We start from the raw sequence: 26,826 nt of genomic DNA, 5'->3' as shown, positions 1-26,826 counted from the left end.
TGCTTGCTAAAATTCATAAAGAAATATTAATGTTCATCATAGTTCAAATTAGGGCTGGGCGATATGACGAAATATATCGTCTGGACGATAGAAAATGTCTATCGTTTTATATAAGGCTCTATCGCTTACGCCACGATAAGGCGTTTATGGCAGAATTTTACGTCAAGATGCACCTCACGCCACGGCATGCCAATGCACGCTGTAATACATACACAAACATGGAGGAAGACTGTAGTAGAGGCGGTTCAGACCAGGGTAATTCTCAGAGTAATTATGCCAGAATAGTGGCATAAGCGCTCAAAACAAACTTCAGACACAGACGCTGCAACGGGCTTTTACGCGTGGCACACCATATAGCCATATATTGAAATATTTTAATGGCAGGTGTAGGGATGGCGAAAACTAAACATTTACCGATTAGTTTAAAACAGATTAGTTAACCGATTAGTTTAAAATATGCTGCGCTATTTGAAATAACAGCCGCGAGCCGCGCTCCCTCTGTCTCTCTCTCGCTCTCTCACTCACACACACGCGCTGCCGCCTCCCTTCCACTCACGTCACTTTTTTTAAATCCCCCACAGCGCGAAACACGAGTCCCGCAAACGCGCCGCAGAGGAGCTTGTTTGTAATCAGAGGACAAATGGCTCCTTAGTTTCGAAATGGTTTAGGTACAAGGTGATCGCATTGTAAATAAAGGCGTTTGTCCAGCGTTAGAAGCTCATTTGAATCATTGCCGCGGCTCATTTAAGAAAATGACAGCTCCGAAGAGACGCCGCTTTAGTTCGAGGTAGTGCTAACAATAATAAAGAAAGACGATCAACACCTTATGTGTTACCACTGAAATGAAGATGTAATATATTTCCAAATGTAAGCCCATCTTAAGCGAAATGCACGCTTCTGTCGTCTGCCCTGACTCTAACCTCGAGTGTTTACTTTTTGCAAACCTTGTGAGCGCGCAAACCCAAACGCTGGGACCTCGCGCCAAATGTTTTTATTGGTTTATTAAGTACAAACAGGCGAGTTATGAAAAAGTGAGTGCGAGGGATATGTTCAATCACACAAAAAGATTTTGGAATGAGACGGCCAACTGTAGTAGAGTTTAGTCCACTGTCTATAATAGCCTAATTTAGAGATCACTTTTTTATTTATTTTAACCGACAACTTTGATCGGTTAACGTTGATACGGTCAGCCATCGGTCAAACGGTCAACATCCCTAGGCAGGTGTTAACTTTACCAACAGTCTTGCTTTAAAAAAAGGTTCTAAATAAAATAAAAATGTAGTCCATACTTTATTTGTTTTGTATATCATTTCAAACTGCATTTCCACATTGCAATTTTGTATCTATTCATAAACTGAATTAACAGAAAAATTGCTATATCGTTATGTATATCGTTATCGGGATATCAAATGAGCTATATCGGGATATGAAATTTTGGCCATATCGCCCAGCCCTAGTTCAAATCGCAAGTTTCACCCAGTCAGGTGATTGACACTATTGGTGCGAGACGCGGTCGCAATCAAGTCAGTTTATGATTCGTCTAACTTATCTCATGGTTTTCGGTTAAAATGTCAAAATGATCGCATATCATTTGAAAACATTTAAAAAGTATTGCAATATCATTACTATTATTATTTTGTCAGCTTTATCACGGGATTATGATGAATAGGTCTATTCATGTCTTAACCAAGAGGGAAAAACGCGACATCCCGGGTGTCCTGATCGAGACACGCGGTGCTCTTCTGTAAGTTGTACTGTATCATATTATCATATAGCCTACCTTCTGACATTCATATTTCGTTCTGTAACTGGAAAAGAAGTGAAATTCAGCTCATGTGTAGCCTACATGATCCTCATGATGAGTTTGAATTTTGTTAAACTCATGAGAAACATCAATGTTTGAATTTTGATTTAATTTTTTGATTTCAAATTTAACAGGAAATGGTGTTATGACAAAATCAGTTTATTTATATCTCAGTCATGCCCCCATCTTTCTGCAAAATGCTTACTGTTTACTTTAAGTGTAAAAAAGGGAGTCTTTGATTCATCTTTTGAAAACATGAAATAAATGAAAAGAAGGCAATATTATTTATTTTCTTTTACAGTTAAATTATTATTATTTATGTATTCAGGGATTTTTTTTTTTAAATGTCGCAAAAGCACTTTGTTCCTACATGAACTGACTACCTCTTTGCACTTCAATAAAAAAAATAAAAAAAAGAATTTGTGGTATTTGGCATATTTGTTTTTGCTGTAGTTTTTAGGGGGTTATTTTTCCTGTAAAGATATCGAGATATATATCGTATATCGAGATATATTTTTTGCTCCATATCGCCCAGCCCTACTATGATTCACTGCAAAGTCCTTAAAAAAGGAGCAACATTCATTTTGACTTAAACAGCAGTTGACATCATTAGACGTTCTGACTATATTAACATAGAGTATTCTCAAATTTGACATAGTAGTTATTAAATGTGGTTTGATCTTTCTAAAATGACACAGAGAAGTAAAAAATGTTGGATCTAGTCTCTTAACCAGATTTTATAAGACACACTTTTGTCTGGTACCTAAAACCTGTTAGCACAGAGTTTTGTCTGATATCCAAGTGTTTCATATTTTTCTAATTTAATTTAAATATTCAACTAAAAGATGTCAGCCCAGTTAAAAAAATGTGAACCACCAAAAAGGAATATGAGAATTCACAACAATGGACACCTATTTCCAGATGTATCATGGAAAGGTAAATAGTAACAAAAAAAAAAAACAGCTAATATTTTTTACTAGGACTTTAAAAGTTGATTTTCATTTTGCTAATTCAGTCAAAAGTATATAACGCAATTAACATCATCTGTTTTTTTGTCCTTTGTTACATTAAATGATCAAGCTATCATTCATTCAAATGCTTTTAAATTGTTCAAAAGGTGATAAGAGAGAACTATGTAAAGCGGTTATCTCTGGCACACACTAGAACGCTGCTCCAGACAGTGTGCCAGTGCCACATTGAATTCTATTTCACGCTTGAAGAACAAAAACATACACATAAAAAAAAGCCTAAAAAGTTGAGTATTCTGGTTCTGTATTGAGTACAGTCTAGTCTTAAAAGGTTAAATCTTAAATGAACGTAAAGAGTTGTGAGAAAATCAGATGCATGTCAGATCGGTGTCATTTGCATGGTCAGGTCTTAAAGCGAAAGCAGCAGCATTTTTTTTTTTGCAGTCTGTCATTAAAGGGATAGCTCACCATTAAAAAAACAAACAAAAAACACTGGAAGTCAATGGCTAACTGTCAACTGTCTATTTACTCACATTCTTCAAAATATCTGATTCTGTGTTTAGCAGAAGAAAGAAAACTCATATAAGGTTTGGAACTATTTGCGACAAAACACTGCCTCAGACTAATAAGCACGTGTAATTCAGTAGCCCCACCCATCGACTCATGGAGCTTTTTCAGATTGCTAACCAGCAACAATAAACATGCCAAAGATGACAGCAAGATATTGTGGAAGAACACATTCGCTGCATAAGCTTCCTTCAGATCCTAATATTAGGAATGTGATACTTCATTTATTTTTAATGAAGTTCCAGCTCACGTGGGGAAGACATTGTACACAGTCGCTTCATTTCACTGCGGAATCGTTTGTAAACAAGTCTCAAGTGCTGGATTTGCAGATACAATGTTGTGCCTTCTACGCTGGATCTGACAGGAATGGTGCAAAACTCTTGTGAGTAAATTGTATATGTAATAGTAGTAAAAGCACAAAAATAAATAATTGTGCTTGTTTGATAAAGACGTTTACAAACCCTGCGATCGAGAGAATCATTCCGGTTGCCGCTTTAAAAAAAAATCATGTGAACTGAACTGACAGGGGAGCTGAAGCTCATTAAATATGCAAATCTTCTCCAATCCTAGCCATCAAAACCCAGTAATAATATAAAATATTAATATATATTATTTTATATTAATATAAAATAATTAATATAAAAGTTGTTTAATAAAACGGAATGCTCTGATGGATCAGCTGCAGAATGGTATTGGCCGATAAAAAACACATTCAATGACTGAATTGGTCGTCAATAAATCTTACAAAGCGATTGCAATTTGATGACTAAAAAATTGCTGCCAATGCACATGTAAACAGTATAGAGATGAGGCTTTTGTGCCATGTTCTGCTTGAACTATACAAAATATTAGTAAACCATTTAAAAAAAATTCACATCTTTATTTAGAGCAGGTTTTCTTGATTCAAACGAGCCCACACATAACATGACAATGCACAGATCTTAAGAACATCCTCACAGAGTGACATGAGATGTTGCTTGGATAAAGCTAGGACTTAAATTTGAAGTCCAATTCAAATTGCATCACAATCACAACGCACTGCTTTCCAATATCCTTTGAAAGTTCAACCAATGGAAAATGGATCTCAGGTATTGTGGGTAGTACGGCTGAACGGTATAGCAAGTTTGTGATATAAATTGATTTTAATTTGTTTTATTTTTAACCGATATTGAATTATGCAATACCGTTTAAATCAATATACAGTAGTTTGATTCGATCGAGAGCATCCGAAACAAAGCAGAGGACGCAGTGTGAGCTGCTGCGCAAAAATTGCGTAATCCATTAGGCACAATAATTCAGACTAAAATACAATGTTAGAATGTAATGTAATTTTTTGCACACAAACATTGGTCCTAAAGAGTCACACACAGTCCTGCAGAGTTCTGCTCCAACCCTAAACACACCTAAACCAGCTTATTAAGGTCTCAAGGGTTACAAGAAAGTTACATGCAGGTGAGTTATCATCAGGGTTGGAGCAAAACTCTGCAAGACAGTGGCTGCGTGCTGAAACCTGGAAAATGCTGCCTTCGGAGGACACATTTGAGGGCAGTAAGGCATCAAGCCGCGTCCGAATATAATTTTTGCTTAACTTCCCGTCTCCTGAGAGACCTTCATCTGATCGATTTTTAAAGGCAGCATACATGTAACCTTCACTGCCTTTGATATTCCACAATTCTGTGTAATTCTTGTTTTTCAGGGGTTGGGTTTAGCCCCTTCCAGTGAAAGGAACTCAATGCTTTAGCATATCAAGACATTTTGGACAATTTCAAACTTTGAGGGAACAGTTTGGGGATGGCCCCTTCCTGTTCCAACATTACTGTGCACCAGTGCACAAAAGCAAGGTCCATAAAGACATGGATGAGCGAGTTTGGCGTGTTGGAACTTGACTGGCCTGCACAGAGCCAGGCCTTTTAGTCACATCAGTGACAGACCTCACAAATGCGCTTCTAGAAGAATGGTCAAAAATCCTCATAAACGCACTCCAAAACCTTATGGAAAGCCTTCCCAGAAGAGCTGTAAAAGCTGTAAAGGATGGGCCAACTCAATATCAAACCCTACAGATTAAGAATGGGATGTCATTAAAAGTTCATGTGCATGTAAAGGCAAGCATCCCAATACTTTTGGCTAATTAAAAACTTTATTTATATAGCACCATTAAACGTAACAATTGTTGAGTTGTACAAAAGGTGCTGTACATTATATATAATACAGTGCCTTGCGAAAGTATTCGGCCCCCTTCAACTTTGAGACCTTTTGCCACATTTCTGGCTTCAAACAATGATATGAAACTGTAATTTTTTGTGAAGAATCAACAACAAGTGGGACACTATCATGAAGTGGAACAGAATTTATTGGATTTTCAACTTTTTTAACAAATCAAAAACTGAAAAATTGTGCATGCAAAATTATTCGGCCCACTTAAGTTAATACTTTGTTGCATCACCTTTTGTTGCGATTACAGCTGTAAGTCACTTGGGGTTTGTCTCTATCAGTTTTCCACATCGAGAGACTGAAATTTACCCATTCCTCCTTGCAGAACAGCTCGAGCTCAGTGAGGTTGGATGGAGAGCGTTTGTGAACAGCAGTTTTCAGTTCTTTCCACAGATTCTCGATTGGATTCAGGTCTGGACTTTGACTTGGCCATTCTAACACCTGTGGTCTGATACTCCTTCCATTTCAATATTATCGCTTGCACAGTGCTCCTTGGGATGTTTAAAGCTTGGGAAATCTTTTTGTATCCAAATCCGGCTTTAAACTTCTCCACAACAGTATCTCGAACCTGCCTGGTGTGTTCCTTGTTCTTCACGATGCTCTCTTTACGATGGTCCTTTAAACGGACCTCTGAGACTATCACAGTGCAGGTGCATTTATACGGAGACTTGATTACACACAGGTGGATTCTATTTATCATCATTAGTCATTTAGGTCAACATTGGATCATTCAGAGATCCTCACTGAACTTCTGGAGAGAGTTTGCTGCACTGAAAGTAAAGGGGCAGAATAATTTTGCACACCCAATTTTTCAGTTTTTGATTTGTTAAAAAAGTTTGAAATATCCAATAAATTTCATTCCACTTCATGATTATACAATTCCCACTTGTTGTTGATTCTTCTGGATATCTTTGTTTGAAGCCTGAAATGTGGCAAAAGGTCACAAAGTTCAAGGGGGCCAAATACTTCCGCAAGGCACTGTACCATCAACATTTAACACCATAAAACATAGATCAGACCAGACCCGGTCGGTCGGTCGGTCGGTCGGTCGGTCGGTCGGTCGGTCGGTCGGTCGGTCGGACGGACGGACGGACGGACGGACGGACGGACGGACGGACGGACGCACGCACGCACGCACGCACGCACGCACGCACGCACGCACGCACGCACGCACGCACGCACGCACGCACGCACACACACACACACACCAAAAAAACAGCTACAATTAAAAGCCAAGGAAAAAAATAGGTTGAGTTACACTTTAAACTCATGCAATGTAGAGGAGGTTCAAATAAAAACAGGTAGGCTGTTTCAGAGTTATGATGCAGCAATGGCAAAAGCACTATCTCCTCTCAATTTCAATCAAGCCTGTGGAAGATTTAACAGTCTCTGGTTGGATGACCGAGACCTCCCAGCCAGGATTGTAAACGGATAATAAATCGGAAATATATACAGGAGCTAATCCATTCAAGGATTTTAAAAAAACAGCAAAAGGACTTTAAAAATCAATTCTGTAATGAACTAGAAGCCAATGCAGATTTCAGAACTGGAGTAATGTGCTCTCGTTTACGCACTCCAGTGAGGAGCCTAGCTGCATTCTGTACCATTTGCGGATGGTTAGAGATACTTAATGCCCATATTACAAAGGGAATCACAATAGTGATCACCCTTTCAAGTTCTTAAAAGAAAGAAATGATTTCACTTTAGCTAGGACACTGAACTGATTTTATCTACCTTGCTAATCTGTTTGTCAAATTTGAGGGTTCAATAACACACCCATATTCAATATAGTAAATTCACACCCAATAATACAGTATTTATATAAAAAGAGAATTACTGCAACCTCTTTAATGGCATAACACTTAAAATTAAAGTTAGAAGTTGTTCATTTACTTTTTTTTGTAACTTTAAAGAGTTTTGTATATAAGTTTAAAATTACACAACTACCGTTAAAAAAAGAAAATAATTTATTTTCAAACTCAACTGCTTAAATCTGGGCTTGCCAAAGGTTTCGGATCAACCTTGTTACCTGGAAAGGAAGTGTTGTGCTACTGACTAGGTAGATGGCAGTCACATGAAGCCCAATGTGACAGCAGCACATGGAGAAGAGAAATTTCCACCCCCACCCTCCAGTCAGGCGGTCTTAAAATATTCCCATGAGTCTGTGCCTCCTGGATTACAACCACCAAAGATTAACGTTATATAAATAGAACAGATAGATGGACAAATGAAGGAGGTTATGGGAGGATGTCCTCCCTTGATTCATGATTGTCTGCATGGCAGAGGGCATACATCCGTTTGGCAGGACAGACAGTTCCAGGGAGGCTCTATCTCTCTTCTATTATTATTATTACTGTGTGTCTGTGTGTTTGTGTGTAATTAAGAGCAGCTGAGAAAGCTCATGCATAAAGATGGCTAGAGGAGGCATGTGTCTGTTTCCACTGAATAAGAACAGATATTATATTGTATGCTATAAACGCTAAATAATAATAATAATAATAATGTAAAATTAATTCAATTATTTTTAGCCCATAGTATCAAAAAAATAAATAAAAATACTTTGCACAAGTAAAACGTCATCAAACATGTTTGGACGAATGGCAAAAAAAGCAACAGTACAATGTTAAATGGCTAGAGAAAGACAAAACATGAGAATTAAGGGTAATTTAAACAGACATAAAAAGAGACATTCTAGAACATAGTACTCAAGAGTCCAAAAGGGTCAGCTAAATCCAGGGGACATGTCTGGGGACATAGGAGCCCTTGCAGTGCATGTATGACATAATGCTGTAACAGAAGCACTGAATACAAACAGTGATCACATGGTGACATTCAACTACATTCAAAGACAAAGATGAGCACATGATTGCTTCAACCCTAAAATTAATAAAACACCAAGAACATGTGTCAATCCAGAGTCATTTCGATTATGTGGAACAACAGTAATGTTACTGTGATAGTGATGTAATTTTTAAGCCTCACACAGCTCTTACGTAATAGCAGGATGAGCCCTTGCCCTGGGATGTAGAATCTTCAGACTACAACAATGCAATGATATAGGGAGAATAGAATAGAGTAGATGTGAATGGAAAAGAATAGAGATAAGCAAGACTAATAGAAAAGTTTGTAAATAGCTGTATATTATATATGGTATCAGACAAAATTGATATAACCCAAAGTAAAGGTGTAAAAGTCAAATAAGGAAGTGTTGACTTATTCAAAGTCTTGAACTGTGTGAGTACAATGTCTGATGATGGGATAGTGCATGTTAATGTGCCATTTTTGGAGAGAAACATGAATAGTTATAGGTTAATCTTAAACGAGTCAAGCATGTTGTATTTTGTTTACCAGTAGTTTAAGATGACTAAAATCTACCAAGATATTGAAGATAAAACCAGAGGCAGGAGAGATTAGTGATGTTCTCATTTGGAACACAAGTTAGTATATTTCGAGCATGGAACCATTCGTCTTTGCGCTATTACGCCACTTCTGTATACATAAAGGATAAGCTCTGGCTAGTAGGCTATCGCATGTGAGAATGCTGCAACTGGCGGATCATTTATAGCCTTTTCTCACAGCAGTTGGGACAATTAAACATATTTTGATGGCAGACTGTAATCCAGAAAGGTCCAAATGACAATCAGTGGCAACATGAGATTCACCCAGAGTCAAAAGCAAAAGATTAGACAGTACTGACTGAAATCTACAGGTAGGGAAGGGACGGTATGAAAATTTCATAATCACGATTATAGTGACCAAAATGATAACGATTATCAATATTCACGGTTTTGTTAAAAAGATATGATGCACACACACTGAAAACATTTCAGTTTTATATTTATTTTCAAATATAATTTTATATTTGAAAAACAACAACAAAAAGCAAGCAAGCTCTATGCATTTTTAAAAAAAAGCAAAGCATATAATGGCCGTCGTCAATAGCATTATAGCCCCACATCCATGTATAAGAACGGACACGTGCTGTAGTTTAATTCAAATACAACTTGCTATCTTGGGTCTCTGCTTTTGATTGTATAGAAATGAGGACTTTTCTCTTAATACTTCATCTTCTTATCTTGATGATTTTTTGTATGATGTAAAAAATGGATTTATAAGTGGGTAAGATTTAAAACATTAATCTCAGTTCAGTCACCTTTCACCTTTATAGCGCTTTTTACAATTCCGATTGTTTCAAAGCAGCTTCACAGTGTTAACAGGAAAATAATTCAACAGAATTTGATTCGGCTGTACAGCCGCTCTGGAGAAAAGGCGATGTCATCAGCTCCTTTTTATCATATAGTGTCACTACGGGCAGATTGATAAAGTTGAATGTCCTCGTAATTATTTTTTGGTGGTAAGTAAAATCTGTGTAATAAGTACAATAAATATATGATAATAATAATAATTTTTATTTATAATGCCCTCTATATTTAACAAAATCTCAAAGTGCTAAAATATATATATATACACACATTATTATCCCTTAAATGTCACTTAATATACTTGTCTGAACTTCACACCTTTACACAGAAAAATCTCCTGAGCTCTGTTGCTGTCATTTCTTCTCGTTCAAAAATCAAACGCTGCACCTGCGCTAGACTGATGCTGGCTGGACAGGATTTGCCTTGACTCATCAGTTTTCAAAACTCGCAATAAAATCAAACACGGTTTTAAAGTAATTAAATAAAGTAAATACTAGGGGTGTCCATGGTTAACCGATTGACCGATTAACCGTTAAAAATTGCGTAACCGAGTGAAACATTTTACTCGGTTAAGTGGCGTCAATGACGTGCTTTGAATTTAGTTGTAATATATGTTTGCACCCCTAGAGACCGCAAGAGCGCTGCCAGACATTTGTAATATCCACAAGAAGAAGTCATGACCAGCTTTCTAAGCGGGCAAAGAAAGCGTGGGAGCACTTTAAAAATGAGAGTGACGGGGCAAAATGCAAGTATTGCAATGCAGTGCTTACCGCATTTTTCAGGCTATAAGTTGCTCCGGAGTATGAGTCGCATCAGTCAAAATATGCGTCATGAAGAGGAAAATAACATGCGTCGCACTGGACTATAAGTCGCATTAGGGCAGAAGCAAAGCGCGAGCCGCGCGCGCTGTGCATAACGGAGCAGAAGAAAGAAAGTTTTAAGTGAGAAACTTGTGAATGACTAGAGAAAAGCAGACGTTACTTTAACTGTAATGAAGAAAACAAAAAAGCTAATCGCGGACTGAAAGCAAGATGGCCAGAGCTGAAGGGACGAGTCCACAGATGCTTGAACTCTCTGCCGGGAGAGGCTCAGCAGCCGCGCGAGTCAAACGCTGTCTGTGTGAATCATTCTCGGCTGCATATTTTACTAATGCCCTAATCATGCAGGCGGCCACTTGCATTGCTCGTGAACTGGAGCGCATCTCATCCTAATTTAACGAAACTCAGCGTACGCCTCGCAGACATGAAATAGATCTTAAGAAACTTGAAATGTCTTTTAACAATTTAAAACGAAAAGAAATAGGCTACTCTCTGATTATGTAGTCCATGATGTGCATTTCTCTCTATAGGCGCGTTCACTACGGAGATGGTGGTCGTCAAATTAATAAGCTAATAATAACCCTGACGCACACTATGGTTAACCGAGTATTAACCGCTAAAGGCCTCGGTTAACGGTTAATGAAAAACTTGAAAACGTGCAGCCCTAGTAAATACACAGTAATTCAATTTTAAACAATAATAAATTTTATCAGGGAACCGGTAATCGTCCCACCACCATCTACAAGTAACACTAATACACACTAAATACACTGTCACACAATGCTGATGTTAACATTAACAATTTGAGGAAAAAAGTATAACAATAATAATAATTTGCACTGTTTTATGTGATATGAGGCAAGCAATCGTTAGATTGAATGATTCAATCACAGTTTGTAGTGCAAATTATTGTAATGTTTTTTTTCCCCATAGTTGGTCGGAACAAAAGTGGCAAACATGTAAGACGTAGAGTCTTCGAGTGCAACTAAACGAGCCAATGCACATTGGCATGCAATGATTGCACCAGATGCTAATGCCACGCGTCACAGGTATAAATGAGGCACAGGTGCTTGCATAAAATTAGCTGAGTAGGAAACTGGCACCCCAGCAGGGTACAGAGGACACGATGGGATGTGGCATTTCCATTCCCTCCTTCAGGGAATGAGGGTTATATACATAATTGTGATGTTCCCATTCAGTCGGTCACTCTCGACACAATGTTGGAATTCCGGCGAATAGGAATCCCTACTAAAGCGCCATGGCCTCGGTCCCCCTCCAGTGCCCCGTGTGAGCCTCCTGAACTCTCTTACCTGATGAGACGAGGCTAACACAGAAGTCCATCGTGCTGTTCTGCATGACCCACTCAGTGACTTATTGGATAACACTGGGAAAACGTGGCCTAGTAGAAGGGAACACTATGGAACCCACATCATACCCCAAACGAGTCATGTACAATGCTGAGCCGCAGCCTGCAAATGAGATGGGGCTCCAGCCCCACTGAAGGGAGGGCTCTTGTAAGGGAAAGACACGGGCTTCCAAAGGAGTGATGTGGCAAAAATATATGGGTTCCCCGCAGGGTCACTTATATAACTCCAGCACAGTACCGGTTTCCAAGGACTCAGCGGTAGGGCTATATGATTAATCGTATTTTAATCGTGATAACGATATCTGCTTCTGTCGATTGATTTAAAATAATCGACATGATATTGGCCCGCTCGTTATTTATCCTTAAAATGTGTTTTTTCTTTGGGGTTTGCGTTTATAATGAGCCTCGACTAGCAGTCATTCTTGTGGTTGCCAGATGCGACGAGATGAAATCCCCCAAATAGAGCTTCTCCTAAAAAGGATATACTTTCTTCCCTGTGTTTTACTTGATCTGTGCAATCTAGCAACCCTCTGCACACGCTCGGAAGGAGCGCTGATGAGCTGAAAACAAATACATTTGCTGGAGTTTAGCGATCTCCACAGCGAAATCATACTTCAATGAGTGTCTTACGACCAGTCTTTGTTTCTTCACAAGACAATTGTGCTATTTGTGTGACTAAATCTGCCATGATCAAACCTTCACCGACGAATTTCAACAAATGCACATATGGATTTCCACCTTACTGTATGCAGAATAACACTATGGAACACTATGGAACCCACATCATACCCCAAACGAGTCATGTAGCCCCCCTTGGAACCCCCCTTGTAACCGATGTGACAATTCAATAGGGAAAAATAACCTAATTTAGAATTATTGGAAATAATATTACAAGTTTCGCCATTTTATCTTTTGAAGTTCCTAAAGGTTAAAGGGGGTCGCACACCGGACGCGCACATTTTAAAAGGCTACGTTTGTTATACATTTCCCCAAAATATGTTAAGACTTTATTCAAGCTGTTGAACTCAGAATGTAAAACAAATGTGTCTTGTAGCAAAGGTTGAAATCAGTATACCTTAACGATAATATACTTTTAATATAAAGCCTTGAAATGGCGCTCTGTGGCGCGGCAGGATTTAGAACAACTTCCTGAGTCGCCGCGGACAGGCGCCGAATGCCGCCACCGGTGTGCGTACACTTATTGAAAACAATGTATTCGAATTTTAAAGACGTGGCGCGCCGCCGAGCTCCGCGTCCGGTGTGCGACCCCCTTAACAGTTTTCATAATGTGAATCAGTTGAAAATGATATCGCCACAGGGACATTCTCAAACGCTTAACATGAAAATGTGAAAAAAGCTTAATGTGGCTTAATTAACGAAGACAGTGTTATTAACAAACCACACGTAGTGAACACCATACTAATAAAGCATACTATGTACAGAAAAGCAGATGAGCTCTGAATAGGAACGTAACGTGTTTAATTGGCATTTTCCTCCCATAAAGAAACGCTTAACGTGGCTTAATGTAGGCTACAGAGACATTAAAAGACCGAACTTAGTAAACATTAAAATACTAATAAAGCATACTATACAGAAAAAATGGTTTGTGCAGAATTTGATCTTTTAATATCACTAGTAGGCTACATTAAGCTTTTTCTTTATAACGGTTGTCTATGGAAGGAAAACAACGTGTAATTAAACATGTTGTGTTCATATTCTGGGCTCAACTGTAGCCTATGGTTTATGATTTTTACAGAGTTTGGCCTTTTAATATCACTGTCAGTGCATTAAGCCACAATTAGCATTTTTCACATTAAGTGTTTTAGAATGTCCCAAACCCCAGAATTTTTTTTTATATCATTGCGCTTTAAGAATTTGCTGGGTCATCTGAATCTGTGGTTTGTCTCATTTGCAAACAAATTGTGTTGCTTTAAAAATCTAATTTGAATACAGATTTAAAAGCGTTCACCAAAACCATGTGTTTTTTGTAGATTTACCATCTAACGAAATGATCATAGTTTGTTAAATAAAGTCGGTGTGCCACCTACAGGCCTTTTGGGTGAAGCATAGGTTGGTAAACAACATGTAAAATGGCCATAACTACATTACCCTTTTTGACAGAATAATCGTGATTATCATTATAACCTTTATCGTGCAGCCCTAATTAGCGGCAAAGGGCCTGCCTGATGCCAGACACTCCGCCCTCCGGCACCAAGGGTGATGGTGACTCAGTTTGCTTCTGGAGAATACTAGCACTGTGTAGCGCAGCAAGCCGACAAGAGCCAGGGCCTCTCAATGCTTCTACCTGATTGAGATGAGAACAGAGGAGGAAAATCGGCTCTATACGTAGGTTATAGAATCTAGCAAACGTGTTAAGGTCGCCCAGCCAGAACTCTAGGCACGATTAATCGAACAAAAAGGACTGCAGGCCCCCTACACTCTTGATAGAGGCCAATGCAGCCAGTAGCCAAATCATCAAACTAAAAGGTAGGTGATGCTAAGACCTACCCCTGGTTTACAAGAAACTCAAACTGCAACATTTGGAAATGCAAGCAGAATGTGGAAACAAGAACAAAGGAGACAAAACGCAAAGACATACACATTTTTAAAAAAAAATAAGAGCAGAAAACATGATTTTGTTTGAAAACACGATTCAGATCATTTTGAATTTGTGATTCAGTTTTGATCAATATAATTTTAAACTTGTTTAAATTTTGATTCACGGTTATTTTTATTTCTGTGACTGCGTTGTTTGTGATTCTGGTTAACTTTGCATTGATTTTTCAATTTTGTGCGTTATATTTTCACATGTGTTTTTAACATTTTGAGTCACGCTTATTTTTTTATATGCATGACCGTGAATCTGATCGCATAGATATCGCTGGTGCAATCATTGTGGAGGCCAATGTGCATTGGCTTGTTTAGTCAAAGTAGATTTGGTCACGCGAGCAAGATTCCTATTTGTCGGTACTCTGACGTGGCATTGAGAGTGACTGACTGAATGGAAACTGTTTTGTTTTTCCTAATTTCAAGTGAACATAATGTTTTCCACCACTTTTTCCACCAACCCTACAAATACTAAAAACAAACGATGGCAGCTTATTCTAAGTTGGGGGTGTTTGCAAGCATTGCACGTCAGAGATTTGTAGTGTTGCCTACGCACAGTGCTTATCATAAACGTTCCGACTGACCTAAGAAGCGTTCTATTACCCAGTTATTATGCGTGCCCTGCCCTTGTATTTCTGTTGACTGAACCTAATGCCAATCTGTCAAAACTCATCTGTGAAACTGACAGTATCAAGACACTTAAGATGCAGAGAGGACAAACAGAGCTGGATGTAGTAGTGGATATAAAACACTGAAATAAAAGGCTTTTGGTACCATTGAGAAAACTCAGCTACAGCTAAACTTACGCGTAAAAAGGAAACTATTTAGACCGAAAATGTTTGTGTCATACAACACAGCTAGCTGTTTTCCTATGTGAATATGCACTAGATTACATTTTGTTGCTTTTTGCTGTTTGTATTTTAAAATGTGTTAAATATGTCAAGATACACCTTTGTTCTATCCAGGCATCTCTGGCATCACATTAGCCTTCTCGGTCTAGATGGGACTCAGAAAAAAAACACCACATCTAGATAGTAATGTTTATAGAATTACCACATAATTAACCCAAAGTTGATTTTTAGAATATATTAAGAAATATATTAAGATAGTGTGCAGCCTATTAAAATAGTGGAGTGGACCTTTGAAAAAAGCATGTAGTTTGGCAGTAATAAAACATGTTTGGTTATAATCATAGTAGGAAGACTACTATAGATAAAAGCACTTTCAAATTAACAAATGATCAATTCTATCTATCTATCTATCTATCTATCCATCCATCCATCCATCCATCCATCCATCCATCCATCCATCCATCCATCCATCCGGCATCCATCCGGCATCCGGGAATCAAGCTAGCATCTGAACTTTAAATTAATGAACAACATTTACATTTACATCCATCATGAACATTGATTATTACCTACCTAGACACTGTATTATTAACTTGCTTGCACTCTACTATTTAATTTGTCTGTAATGTTTGACAATGTCAGTGTACTCATTTGGTATGAACTACAAGATCACATGTATAACACTACAGAGGTTCTATCCTGAAAAATCTATTTAAGATATAAGGATATTTTTTTTGGTATAATCTGCTTCCAACAATTTAAAACAGCAATTATTTTAGAGACATCTCATGGGATGCCGAGAAATCCTGTAGGTAAATACTACACAGCTCATCTGTTTGATAGTTTTTTTTTAAATAAGGAAAACAGGAAATACACTGCAGTAAGCAATGTCTAGAATTTGTAATAGAGAAAGCAGAATAAAACATCAGCCACGATTGAGACAGACTCTGTGGTGCATAGCAGAGCCTCGCATCAAAGGGAAGTAAGAGAGAGAATCTAAACAAAGGGGTTGTGCTTTTACACTCCCAAGTACAGTATAGTATAAGACCAGAATAGCACAGAGAGAGAATGACTGATTTTTGACGATCTCAACTCACTAATCCAACTTTTCAACCATCCTCAAATATACTCAATGGCAAACAGGAGGCAGATCATTTGTGATCTTTTGCATTACACTACATGTGATAAAAATAAAATAAAAAGCATAGTAGATTCACCTTTATATGCAGGCTCATAATGACTTGTATTACAAGCTCATGCAATGTTTGTTTATTCTTAAACACTATATTATGAAAAAACCCTATGCTCCCGTATAACTACATACATACACAGCCATGTTTAGATAATTTCCATGGAAGCTCACTTCTCTTTTATGTAAATATCATTCATGACAACAAGGAAAAGCCAGAAGGCACCTGCTGTGTGTTGAGATTATTAATATTCACTATAAGCGAATTTCCAACAATAAATAAATAATGGCGGTATAACAGGATAAACCTGCTTCTACATAACTGAAAGCACGTAAATAAGAGAAGGAAAAATATTATTTCACAGAGCAGGCAGTATACTGTCACGACTGCAAGACTGCAAGTAGATTGTGTATAAAGTACACAGCAAGCTGTGAGATGGAGCAGTACGTTTGAGGAACCATCTGTTCTACAGAGCAGCTCTGAGTCATGCCACCCTCTCCACGGTGCAGCGTGCACTGATGATGTCAGAGCCTGACGATTGGTTAGAATGAGACAGATTATGTTGTTTTATGTCAGGCAGTTTGATGCAAACCCAGCTCCACAACTCACAAAATTTCATATTTCCTTCAAAAACAAAAATGCAGAGCCAGCCGTCATATTAATTAAGGTGTTTCAGTCTTGTTCCTGGAGCCCACCCCAACAGTGCATTCATATTTTATATATATATATATACACACACACATACACACCTAAAGGCTTATTAGGAACACCATAATAATACTATGTTTGACTCCCTTTCGCCTTCAAAACTGCCTTAATTCTACGTAGCATTGATTCAACAAGGTGCTGAAAGAATTCTTTAGAAATGTTGGCCCATATTGATAGGATAGCATCTTGCAGTTGATGGAGATTTGTGGGATGCACATCCAGGGCATGAAGCTCCCATTCCACAACATCCCAAAGATGCTCTATTGGGTTGAGATCTGGTGACTGTGGGGGCCATTTTAGTATAGTGAACTCATTGTCATGTTCAAGAAACCTATTTGAAATTATTTGAGCTTTGTGACATGGTGCATTATCCTGCTGGAAGTAGCCATCAGAGGATGGGTACATGGTGGTCATAAAGGGATGGACATAGTCAGAAACAGGCTCAGGTAGGCCATGGCATTTAAACGATGCCCAATTGGCACTAAGGGGCCTAAAGTGTGCCAAGAAAACATCCCCCACACCATTACACCACCTGCACAGTGGTAACAAGATGGATCCATGTTCTTATTCTGTTTACGCCAAATTCTGACTCTACCATCTGAATGTCTCAACAGAAATTGAGACTCATCAAGCCAGGCAACATTTTTTCAATCTTCAACTGTCCAATTTTGGTGAGCTTGTGCAAACTGTAGCCTCGTTTTCCTATTTGTGGTGGAGATGAGTGGTACCCTGTGGGGTCTTCTGCTGTTGTAGCCCATCTGCCTAAAGGTTGTGCGTGTTGTGGCTTCACAAATGCTTTGCTGCATACCTCGGTTGTAAGGAGTGGTTATTTCAGTCAAAGTTGCTCTTCTATCAGCTTGAATCAGTCGGCCCATTCTCCTCTGACCTCTAACATCAACAGGACTGCCGCATACTGGATGTTTTTCCCTTTTCACACCATTCTTTGTAAACCCTAGAAATGATTGTGCGTGAAACTCCCAGTAACTGAGCAGATTGTGAAATACTCAGACCAGCCCGTCTGGCACCAACAACCATGCCACGCTCAAAATTGCTTAAATCGCCTTTCTTTCCTATTTTGATATTCAGTTTGGAGTTCAGGAGATTGTCTTGACCAGGACCACACCCCTAAATGCATTGAAGCAACTGCCATGTGATTGGTTGATTAGATAATTGCATTAATGAGAAATTGAACAGGTTTTCCCAATAATCATTTAGGTAAGTGTGTGTGTTATATATACGTGTGTGTGTGTGTGTGTGTGTGTGTGTGTGTGTGTGTGTGTGTGTGTGTGTGTGTGTGTGTGTGTGTGTGTGTGTGTGTGTGTGTGTGTGTGTGTGTGTGTATATATTTATATAAATTCCAAACAACACGATTCACTTTAACTGGACCAAGTTTGGGAACCATTAGGGGATACTGTAGTTTTGCCTGTAGCATGTGAGAGCAGAGGTTCCAATAGATGCTGCTTTAACTGTTCCACACCTATCCTTAAAATTTTACCTTCTGCTTTTAATGAAAGCATTCAATGACACTTTGTTTAATGCAACGTGAAGCTTCAGGCAAGGCCACTAGATGGACAGAACAGCAAAATCCAGGAGTGAATCAGGCTTGGCCTAGTCCATTGGATGTTAACCAACTATTAATTACTATTTTATGTTCCCATGCCTTCATTTATATACATAATATGTTTAATAGCCAATAGGTTCACTAGACTTAATAATCATATATATATATATATATATATATATATATATATATATATATATATATATATATATATATATATATATATATATATATATAATGTACAAATTATTAATTATTTTAAGATAATAAAATGGAACCAATCATGTTTAAAAACAAAATGTAATTCAAAATTAAAATGCTATAGCCTACAGTGTTGGATCCTAAAGTCTGTGTTGGCTGTAGATCCTAATGGATTTTGATTGTCACAGCATCAGGACTGCTTTAGAGGGCATCGAGGTCAATTTAAGGGTATAAGCTATTATGTAACAACTCTCATGTACGCATCTTAAATATTCATGTTCACGCGGTTTCATTTAACAGGTTTTAATAACAACCGACAAAAACAGCACGAAAAAGACATCGAACATGAATCCATTGATTTTAGACGACAGTGACTAGCCTGCTAGTGACAATGTTAGTGCATGTATTTGTTTATACATCATATCACGGTCCGTTCAAAAAGGCACACACTGTTCAGCGTAAAGATCCGCATTACGATTCAGGGCACAAGCTGCTCGGTCTGCTGTAGCACTGCAGCAAACCCGTTTTCACGCATGTAATGGTCAAGAGAATGATGAATTGCCATTGCTTCTTACCTGAGTGGCTTTGTGGAATTGTTTTTTCAGTCCCGCTACAGACATGATTCCGATTAGACTAGTGCTGTTTTTACCCGAACGTCTGGTTGTGATGTGCAAAGATGTAAATATGCTCACGGGTACGTGGATGTGAGATAAACCCTTGTTCACTGGGAATCACCACACTCGTAGGCTGATTATAGCAGCTGATGATGACGTGACCGTGACATCACGCGTCAAATACCGCCTCTCGAAGGATTACAGCAGAGCCCCTCCTCCACGGGGAACCTTCAAGGTTAGTTCAAAAAGGCGTAACACCACCAGGTAGAAAGAGGCAGATCTGTTTTACTAGAGGCTAAAGGAGAAGATGCTTGAATAAACTGCGCGGAATAATCTTCAGTAGGATATATGTATATTTTGGAGTGAGCTGCGCATTTTGAACAAAACCATAGGCCTATAGATTCTCATATGCCACAAAATTTCCCTAACAACCAACAAATGTATCCAACACAACATCCAGGGGAATTTGTTGATTAGGCCTACTAAATCGATTTTAATTTCGGGTAGAAATACTTTGATTATTAATTGTATTTGTATGTGCTGTTACCTCATGACAGACAAGATATAAATAAAATATTATTATTACTATGATTTAATGTTCTCGAATTTCCTAAAAATCAGTGTTAGCAGCTGTGGTGGCAAAACTTTCAAACTATTTATACAATACAATTTATACAATACAATACAATACAATACAATACAATACAATACAATACAATACAATACAATACAATAAAAACTGATAGAAAATAAAACATTATATTTTGATTTAAATTTGACAACCAACATCTCTGTCCTTCATGCATTTGTCCTCTTTTTAAGTGCCATATATATTGGCTCTATCTATCTATCTATCTATCTATCTATCTATCTATCTATCTATCTATCTATCTATCTATCTATCTATCTATCTATCTATCTATCTATCTATCTATCTATCTTACAAACACACACACACACACACACACACACACACACACACACACACACACACACACACACACACACACACACACACACACACACACACACACACACACACACACACACACACACACACACACACACACACACACACACGTTTGTTTTTGTGACATATGGGGACATTCCATAGGCGTAATTGGTTTTATAGGCTACTGTACAAACCGTTTTTTCTATCCCCTTAAGCTGCCCCTGTCCCTAAACCTACCCATCACAGGAAACATTCTGCATTTTTACTTTCTAAAAAAAACTCATCCTGTATGATTTATTAGCATTTTGAAAAGTAAGGACATGGCCAATGTCCTCATATTTCACCCTCTCCTTGTAATACCTATGTCATACCCATGCCATTATACACATTTGTGTCCTCATATGTCACAAAAACATGCCCCCCCGCACATATAAACACACACTAAAGGAAACAAAAAGTTTAAATTAAGTAGATTACGGTAGCCTGGCAGCATTTTTTCCTCTCCAGTGCAATAAGAAAGTACAATACAGTGCAAGTTGACCAATGATTCATCTCCCATCATGTCGTGTCTCGTTGCAGTGCCTGGTAGGCCACTAAGCAAGCCTGCAAGCTATGAGCCCAGCTCTCAGCATGGAGGCATAAACATCTCATAGATGAGACTGTCTGGGTTATTTTGTTTCAATATTAGTTATATTTTAAAACAGCCAGTCATTGTTAGCCTACCACTCAGAGAATAGGCATTTAAAAGAGATATTATGGAATGATATCAGAAATGACATGGGCAATGGCAGCACGAGATGTTCAGAAGAATGCAAGAAATTTATTATTATTATTATTATTATTATTATTATTATTATTATTATTATTATATTATTACAAGCCAGGCAACATTTTTTTCAATCTTCAACTGTCCAATTTTGGTGAGCTTGTGCAAATTGTAGCCTTGTTTTCCTATTTGTGGTGGAGATGAGTGGTACCCGGTGGGGTATTCTGCTGTTGTAGCCCATCTGTGTCACGGTTCATCTATCCGTCGTCTCACTCACTGTGTGTTGTGTGGTTGTGTTGGGGGTGTGGTTTCTGATTATTGCCTGAGCACTATCACCTGCTGCACTCATCACCGCTCCCTTCATATACGTGGCACTGACTGCAAACATTGTCAGATCGTTGCAGGCTCTGAGGTCCCTGGTGTGTGTTGTTCTCTCCCGGGAGATCGTCTCTGTTCCGGATTCCAGGATTCCCGCGGCTCTTCTGCCCACTGCTTCCCCTGCGTCACGAGCCCTGACCAGCTCACCGCCTTCACCGTTCTCTGGACCTGCCTGACTGTCCTGTATCCTGCCCGTTCTGAGTTTCAGTGGTCTTCGGACTTTATGTGCTTCGTGCAGTTCTGTCAATAAATGAGTTATCGCATTTGGATCTTTCAGTCTCTTTTTAGACCCTGACAATCTGCCTAAAGGTTGTGCGTGTTGTGGCTTCAAAAATGTTTTGCTGCATACCTCGGTTGTAAGGAGTGGTTATTTCAGTCAAAGTTGCTCTTCTATCAGCTTGAATCAGTCGGCCCATTCTCCTCTAACCTCTAGCATCAACAAGGCATTTTCGCCCCCACAGGACTGCCGCATACTGGATGTTTTTCCCTTTTCACACCATTCTTTGTAAACCCTAGAAATGATTGTGCGTGAAAATCCCAGTAACTGAGCAGATTGTGCAATACTCAGACCAGCCCGCCTGGCACCAACAACCATGCCATGCTCAAAATTGCTTAAATCACCTTTCCACACTTTCCTATTTTGATATTCAGTTTGGAGTTCAGGAGATTGTCTTGACCAGGACCACACCCCTAAATGCATTGAAGCAACTGCCATGTGATTGGTTGATTAGATAATTGCATTAATGAGAAATTGAACAGGTTTTCCCAATAATCATTTAGGTAAGTGTGTGTGTTATATATACGTGTGTGTGTGTGTGTGTGTGTGTGTGTGTGTGTGTGTGTGTATTTATATATATAAATTCCAAACAACACGATTCACTTTAACTTGTAATACCTATGTCATACCCATGCCATTATACACATTTGTGTCCTCATATGTCACAAAAACATGCCCCCCCCCCCACGCACATATAAACACACACTAAAGGAAACAAAAAGTTTAAATTAAGTAGATTACGGTAGCCTGGCAGCATTTTTTCCTCTCCAGTGCAATAAGAAAGTACAATACAGTGCAAGTTGACCAATGATTCATCTCCCATCATGTCGTGTCTCGTTGCAGTGCCTGGTAGGCCACTAAGCAAGCCTGCAAGCTATGAGCCCATCTCTCAGCATGGAGGCATAAACATCTCATAGATGAGACTGTCTGGGTTATTTTGTTTCAATATTAGTTATATTTTAAAACAGCCAGTCATTGTTAGCCTACCACTCAGAGAATAGGCATTTAAAAGAGATATTATGGAATGATATCAGAAATGACATGGGCAATGGCAGCACGAGATGTTCAAAAGAATGTAAGAAAATTATTATTATTATTATTATTATTATTAATCTTATGGAGGGCGCCATAAGATCTAATGGCTTTTGGCGTTGGCGTTCTTGCAGAAGAATGCAAGAAAATTATTATTATTATTATTATTATTATTATTATTAATCTTATTGAGGGTGCCATAAGAACTTCTACAAGCTTAATAACATCCACAGCAAAAAAAAAAAAAAAAAAAAAAAAAAAAAAAACTGTCCATTAATTAGATGTGCAAGTCAAGCAGGCAAGTTTTGGGGTTGTTATGGACAATTACAAATGTGAACATGCACATTGCACTGTTGTACAGTGGACTTTCAGCGAATTTCAGTGAATGAATATGAAGAAAACAAACAGGATGTGCACTCTGAAATGCGTCTGAAAATGAACTGTAACTCAGCAAATTGCCCCACAGACACAACAGCTGTGTGTACCTGTTTTCCAGGAGCATAGAATCCAGGATACACCTTGTAATACCAATCATACGTTCCCAAGCACCACCCATATGAGAAGAGTGTGGTGGATTAAAGACCCAGGAACATCTTTGGTCAAGCACGTATTCTCTCACCTCTGTTTGTTCTTTCTTAGTAGTTTTAAGCTCTCTTGAGGCACCAACAAAATTTGTCCCACAGTCGGAGCGCAGATGCTTGGCACTGGCAGGACCTTTAATAGACAAGAATCTTCTGAGAGCATTAATGAGACTTGAGGAAGTCATTGACTCAATCATCTCTATGTGAACTCCTCTGGTACACATGCAAGTGAACAACACCGTCCACCTCTTGCTATTCGCTTGGCCACCCCTTGTGCGTCATGAGATCACTTCCCATGGCCCAAACACATCTAAGCCAACAAAAGAAAAGGGTGGATCCATTTGCAACCTTTCTGCTGGCAGGTCGGCCATCTGTTGTTCCTCAGTTTTGCCTCTTAGCAAATAACACACTTTTGGATAATACCGGTAATGCATCGTTTAGCCCCAATTATCCAAAAGCCATTAGATCTTATGGCGCCCTCCATAAGATTAATAATAATAATAATAATAATAATAATAATAATAATAATAATAATAATAATAATAATAATAATTTGTTACATTTAAATAGCGCTTTTCTAGGCAATCAAAGCGCTTTACATAGAAGGGGGAATATCCTCAACCACCACCAATGTGCAGCACCCACCAGGATGATGTGATGGCAGCTATATTGCGCCAGAACACTCACCACACACCAGCTGATTGGTGGAGAGGAGACAGAGTCATTAAGTCAATCATTATATGGGGATTATTAGTAGGCCATGATGGACAGGGGCCAATGGGCAAATTGGGATTTTTAACAACCACAGAGAGTCGGGACCTCGGTTTAACGTCTCATCTAAAAGACGGTGCTCTTTGACAGTACAGTGTCCCCATCACTATACTGGGGCATTAGGACCCACACAGACCACAGGGTGATCACCCCCTGCTGTCCTCATTAACACACCTACCAGCAGCTACCTGGTTTTCCCAGTTGGTTTCCCATTCAGGTACTGACCAGGCTCAGCCCTGCTTAGCCTCAGTGGGAAACCAGTCTTGGGCTACAGGGTGATGTGGCTGCTGGTAAGATGCCTGCCCTGATGCTGCATACGTTCATGAAAATGTCTGACCAGTAGTACTGTGATGTGTTGGTGAGCTGGAATGATAAGGGGATTTGTTTCATTTTCTCCTAGCTCTGCTTGTCTGATGCGTCCACCAACTCTTAGCAACCCATTGCTGTCAATGATTGGATTCAATTTTAAAAGTGGACTATGAGAGGAAATATCACCCATGGAAGTGATAGATTTCACCTCATTTGAATACACCTCATGCTGTACACTCTTGATGATGATCTCCGCTGATTTCAAGAGATCGTTTACAGATAAGCCATTAGGGCACAAATGTCAACCAGTGCACTGACTATCGCTATTTGTTCCAAGTGAAGGAATGAGCAATGTGCTCTGACAACTGTTCTCCAGTCTGAGAATTGCTCAAATCTTCTGGTACCCAACTGATTCAGGTTGACATGGGTAGACAAGGCTTTAATCTCTGAACGAACTTCAACATATTTATCTTGGTCAATGAGGTTGTATGAGCTTGGGGTATCAGAGAGCTGCTCTGGTGGATAGTGCAAAAATGAAGGTACTGTGAGCCAGGTTGTGGCTTCAAGCTTGGCAGATGAAACAGAACGAGAGCCATGATCGGCAGGATTTTGCTCAGAGGAAACATACCGATTGTCTGATGCGCTGCACTCTGTTGCTCACATAAACATGGAACTGTCTTGTTTATAAATGATTCATTATAAATGTATCTTAAATGTACTACTGTGTAGAACCCTATTCTATCCGGCTTTAGATGGATCTCTTCTGTAATGAGTTCAGCCAGTTCAACAGCTAGGACTGCAGCACATAGTTCGAGCCTATGTACAGATAGATCAGGCTTTAGAGACAACCTTGCCTTGCCAAGAATAAAGCCTACCTCTGGGTTCCCATTCTGACCGGAGGCTCAGGCCCAAGTACGCAACAGCTGAGATAGCCTTCATAGAGGCATTCGAGAAGACACATATTTCAGTGTATTCGGCATCAGAATGAAGAATGGATACATACATGTGTGGAATGTTCAGACTTCTCAAGTCTTGGAGAAAACAACACCACTGTGTCCACTCTTCATGTCTGTTTTCAGGGAGTGGTGTGTCCCACTTATGTGTTTGTGATGAGAGTTCTCATAATAGTAGACGTCCCTGAATTGTGATTGGTGTCAGGAATACGAGGGGATCAAATAAGCTGTTCACTGTTGAAAGCACTCCTCTACATGTGTATGGTTTCTCAGTGTCAGGCACTTGGAAGATGAACATGTCCGACGTTAGATTCCACTGTACTCCCAAGCTTCGCTGATCAGGTAAGTCATCTGTAGAGAGGTCAAGACATTTGATGTCCTTAGCCAAATCCCTTGGCTGTCTCTCTGGCTCACCTGTACCAACAGACTCGGCTACGCGATTCAGTTCGCTCACTGGCCACCCAAGTTCAGGGGCATCCTCTTAACCTCCGTGCGGAGCAGCGATGCCCATGTCTTACGGTCAAAGATTGATGTCTTGCTGGCAAAGGACACAATGAAACCGGTTCCTCCAGCCAATATGGAGTTAGGGTTCAACAGACCCTACTTTATTGTGCTCAAAAAAGGTGGTGTGTGACGACCAATCTTGGACCTGCGTGTCCTGAATCAGATCCTCCACAAGCTCCTGTTCAAGATGTTAATGCAGAGACACATTTTTGAATGCATCTGTCCCCGAGATTGGTTCACAGCGTTAAACTTGAAGGATACGTACTTTCATGTCTCAGTTCTGCCCCATCACAGACCGTTCCTACGTTTTGCGTTGAAGGGGAGGGCCTATCAGTACAGAGTTCTGCCCTTCTGGCTGTCCCTGTTGCCTTGCGTCTTTACAAAAGTCATGGAGGCAGCCATTTTTCCACTCAGCTTTCAGATTATCAACTATTTCGAGGACTGGCTCATATTGGCTCAGTCTCAGAAGCAGTTGTGCGAACACAGGAACCTGGTGTTCCATCACCTCAGCCAGTTTGGCCTTTGGGTCAACGGAGAGAAGAGCAAACTTTGTCCCACACAGAGGATCTCTCACCTTGATATGGAGTTGGATTCGATCAACCAGACTGCAATCCTTACAGAGGAGTGAGTCCGCT

General features: G+C 39.2%; 1 protein-coding gene across 1 annotated transcript in view; it reads right to left on the bottom strand.

Annotated features, from left to right (window-relative positions):
• The window catches only part of sh3gl2a (SH3 domain containing GRB2 like 2a, endophilin A1), a 51,526-nt gene extending 31,693 nt beyond the window's left edge, over positions 1 to 19,833 (bottom strand). The window contains exon 1 of the mRNA XM_067441609.1: positions 19,630 to 19,833. Within this exon, the coding sequence (XP_067297710.1) occupies positions 19,630 to 19,674 (45 nt within the window). The 5' untranslated portion in view covers positions 19,675 to 19,833. The remainder of the gene's footprint in view (positions 1 to 19,629) is intronic.
• Positions 19,834 to 26,826: the final 6,993 nt, after the last annotated feature.

Source organism: Pseudorasbora parva, chromosome 4 (assembly GCF_024679245.1).
Source record: "Pseudorasbora parva isolate DD20220531a chromosome 4, ASM2467924v1, whole genome shotgun sequence".
NCBI classification, from domain to species: domain Eukaryota; kingdom Metazoa; phylum Chordata; class Actinopteri; order Cypriniformes; family Gobionidae; genus Pseudorasbora; species Pseudorasbora parva.
This window is presented reverse-complemented; position numbering and strand designations above follow the sequence as displayed.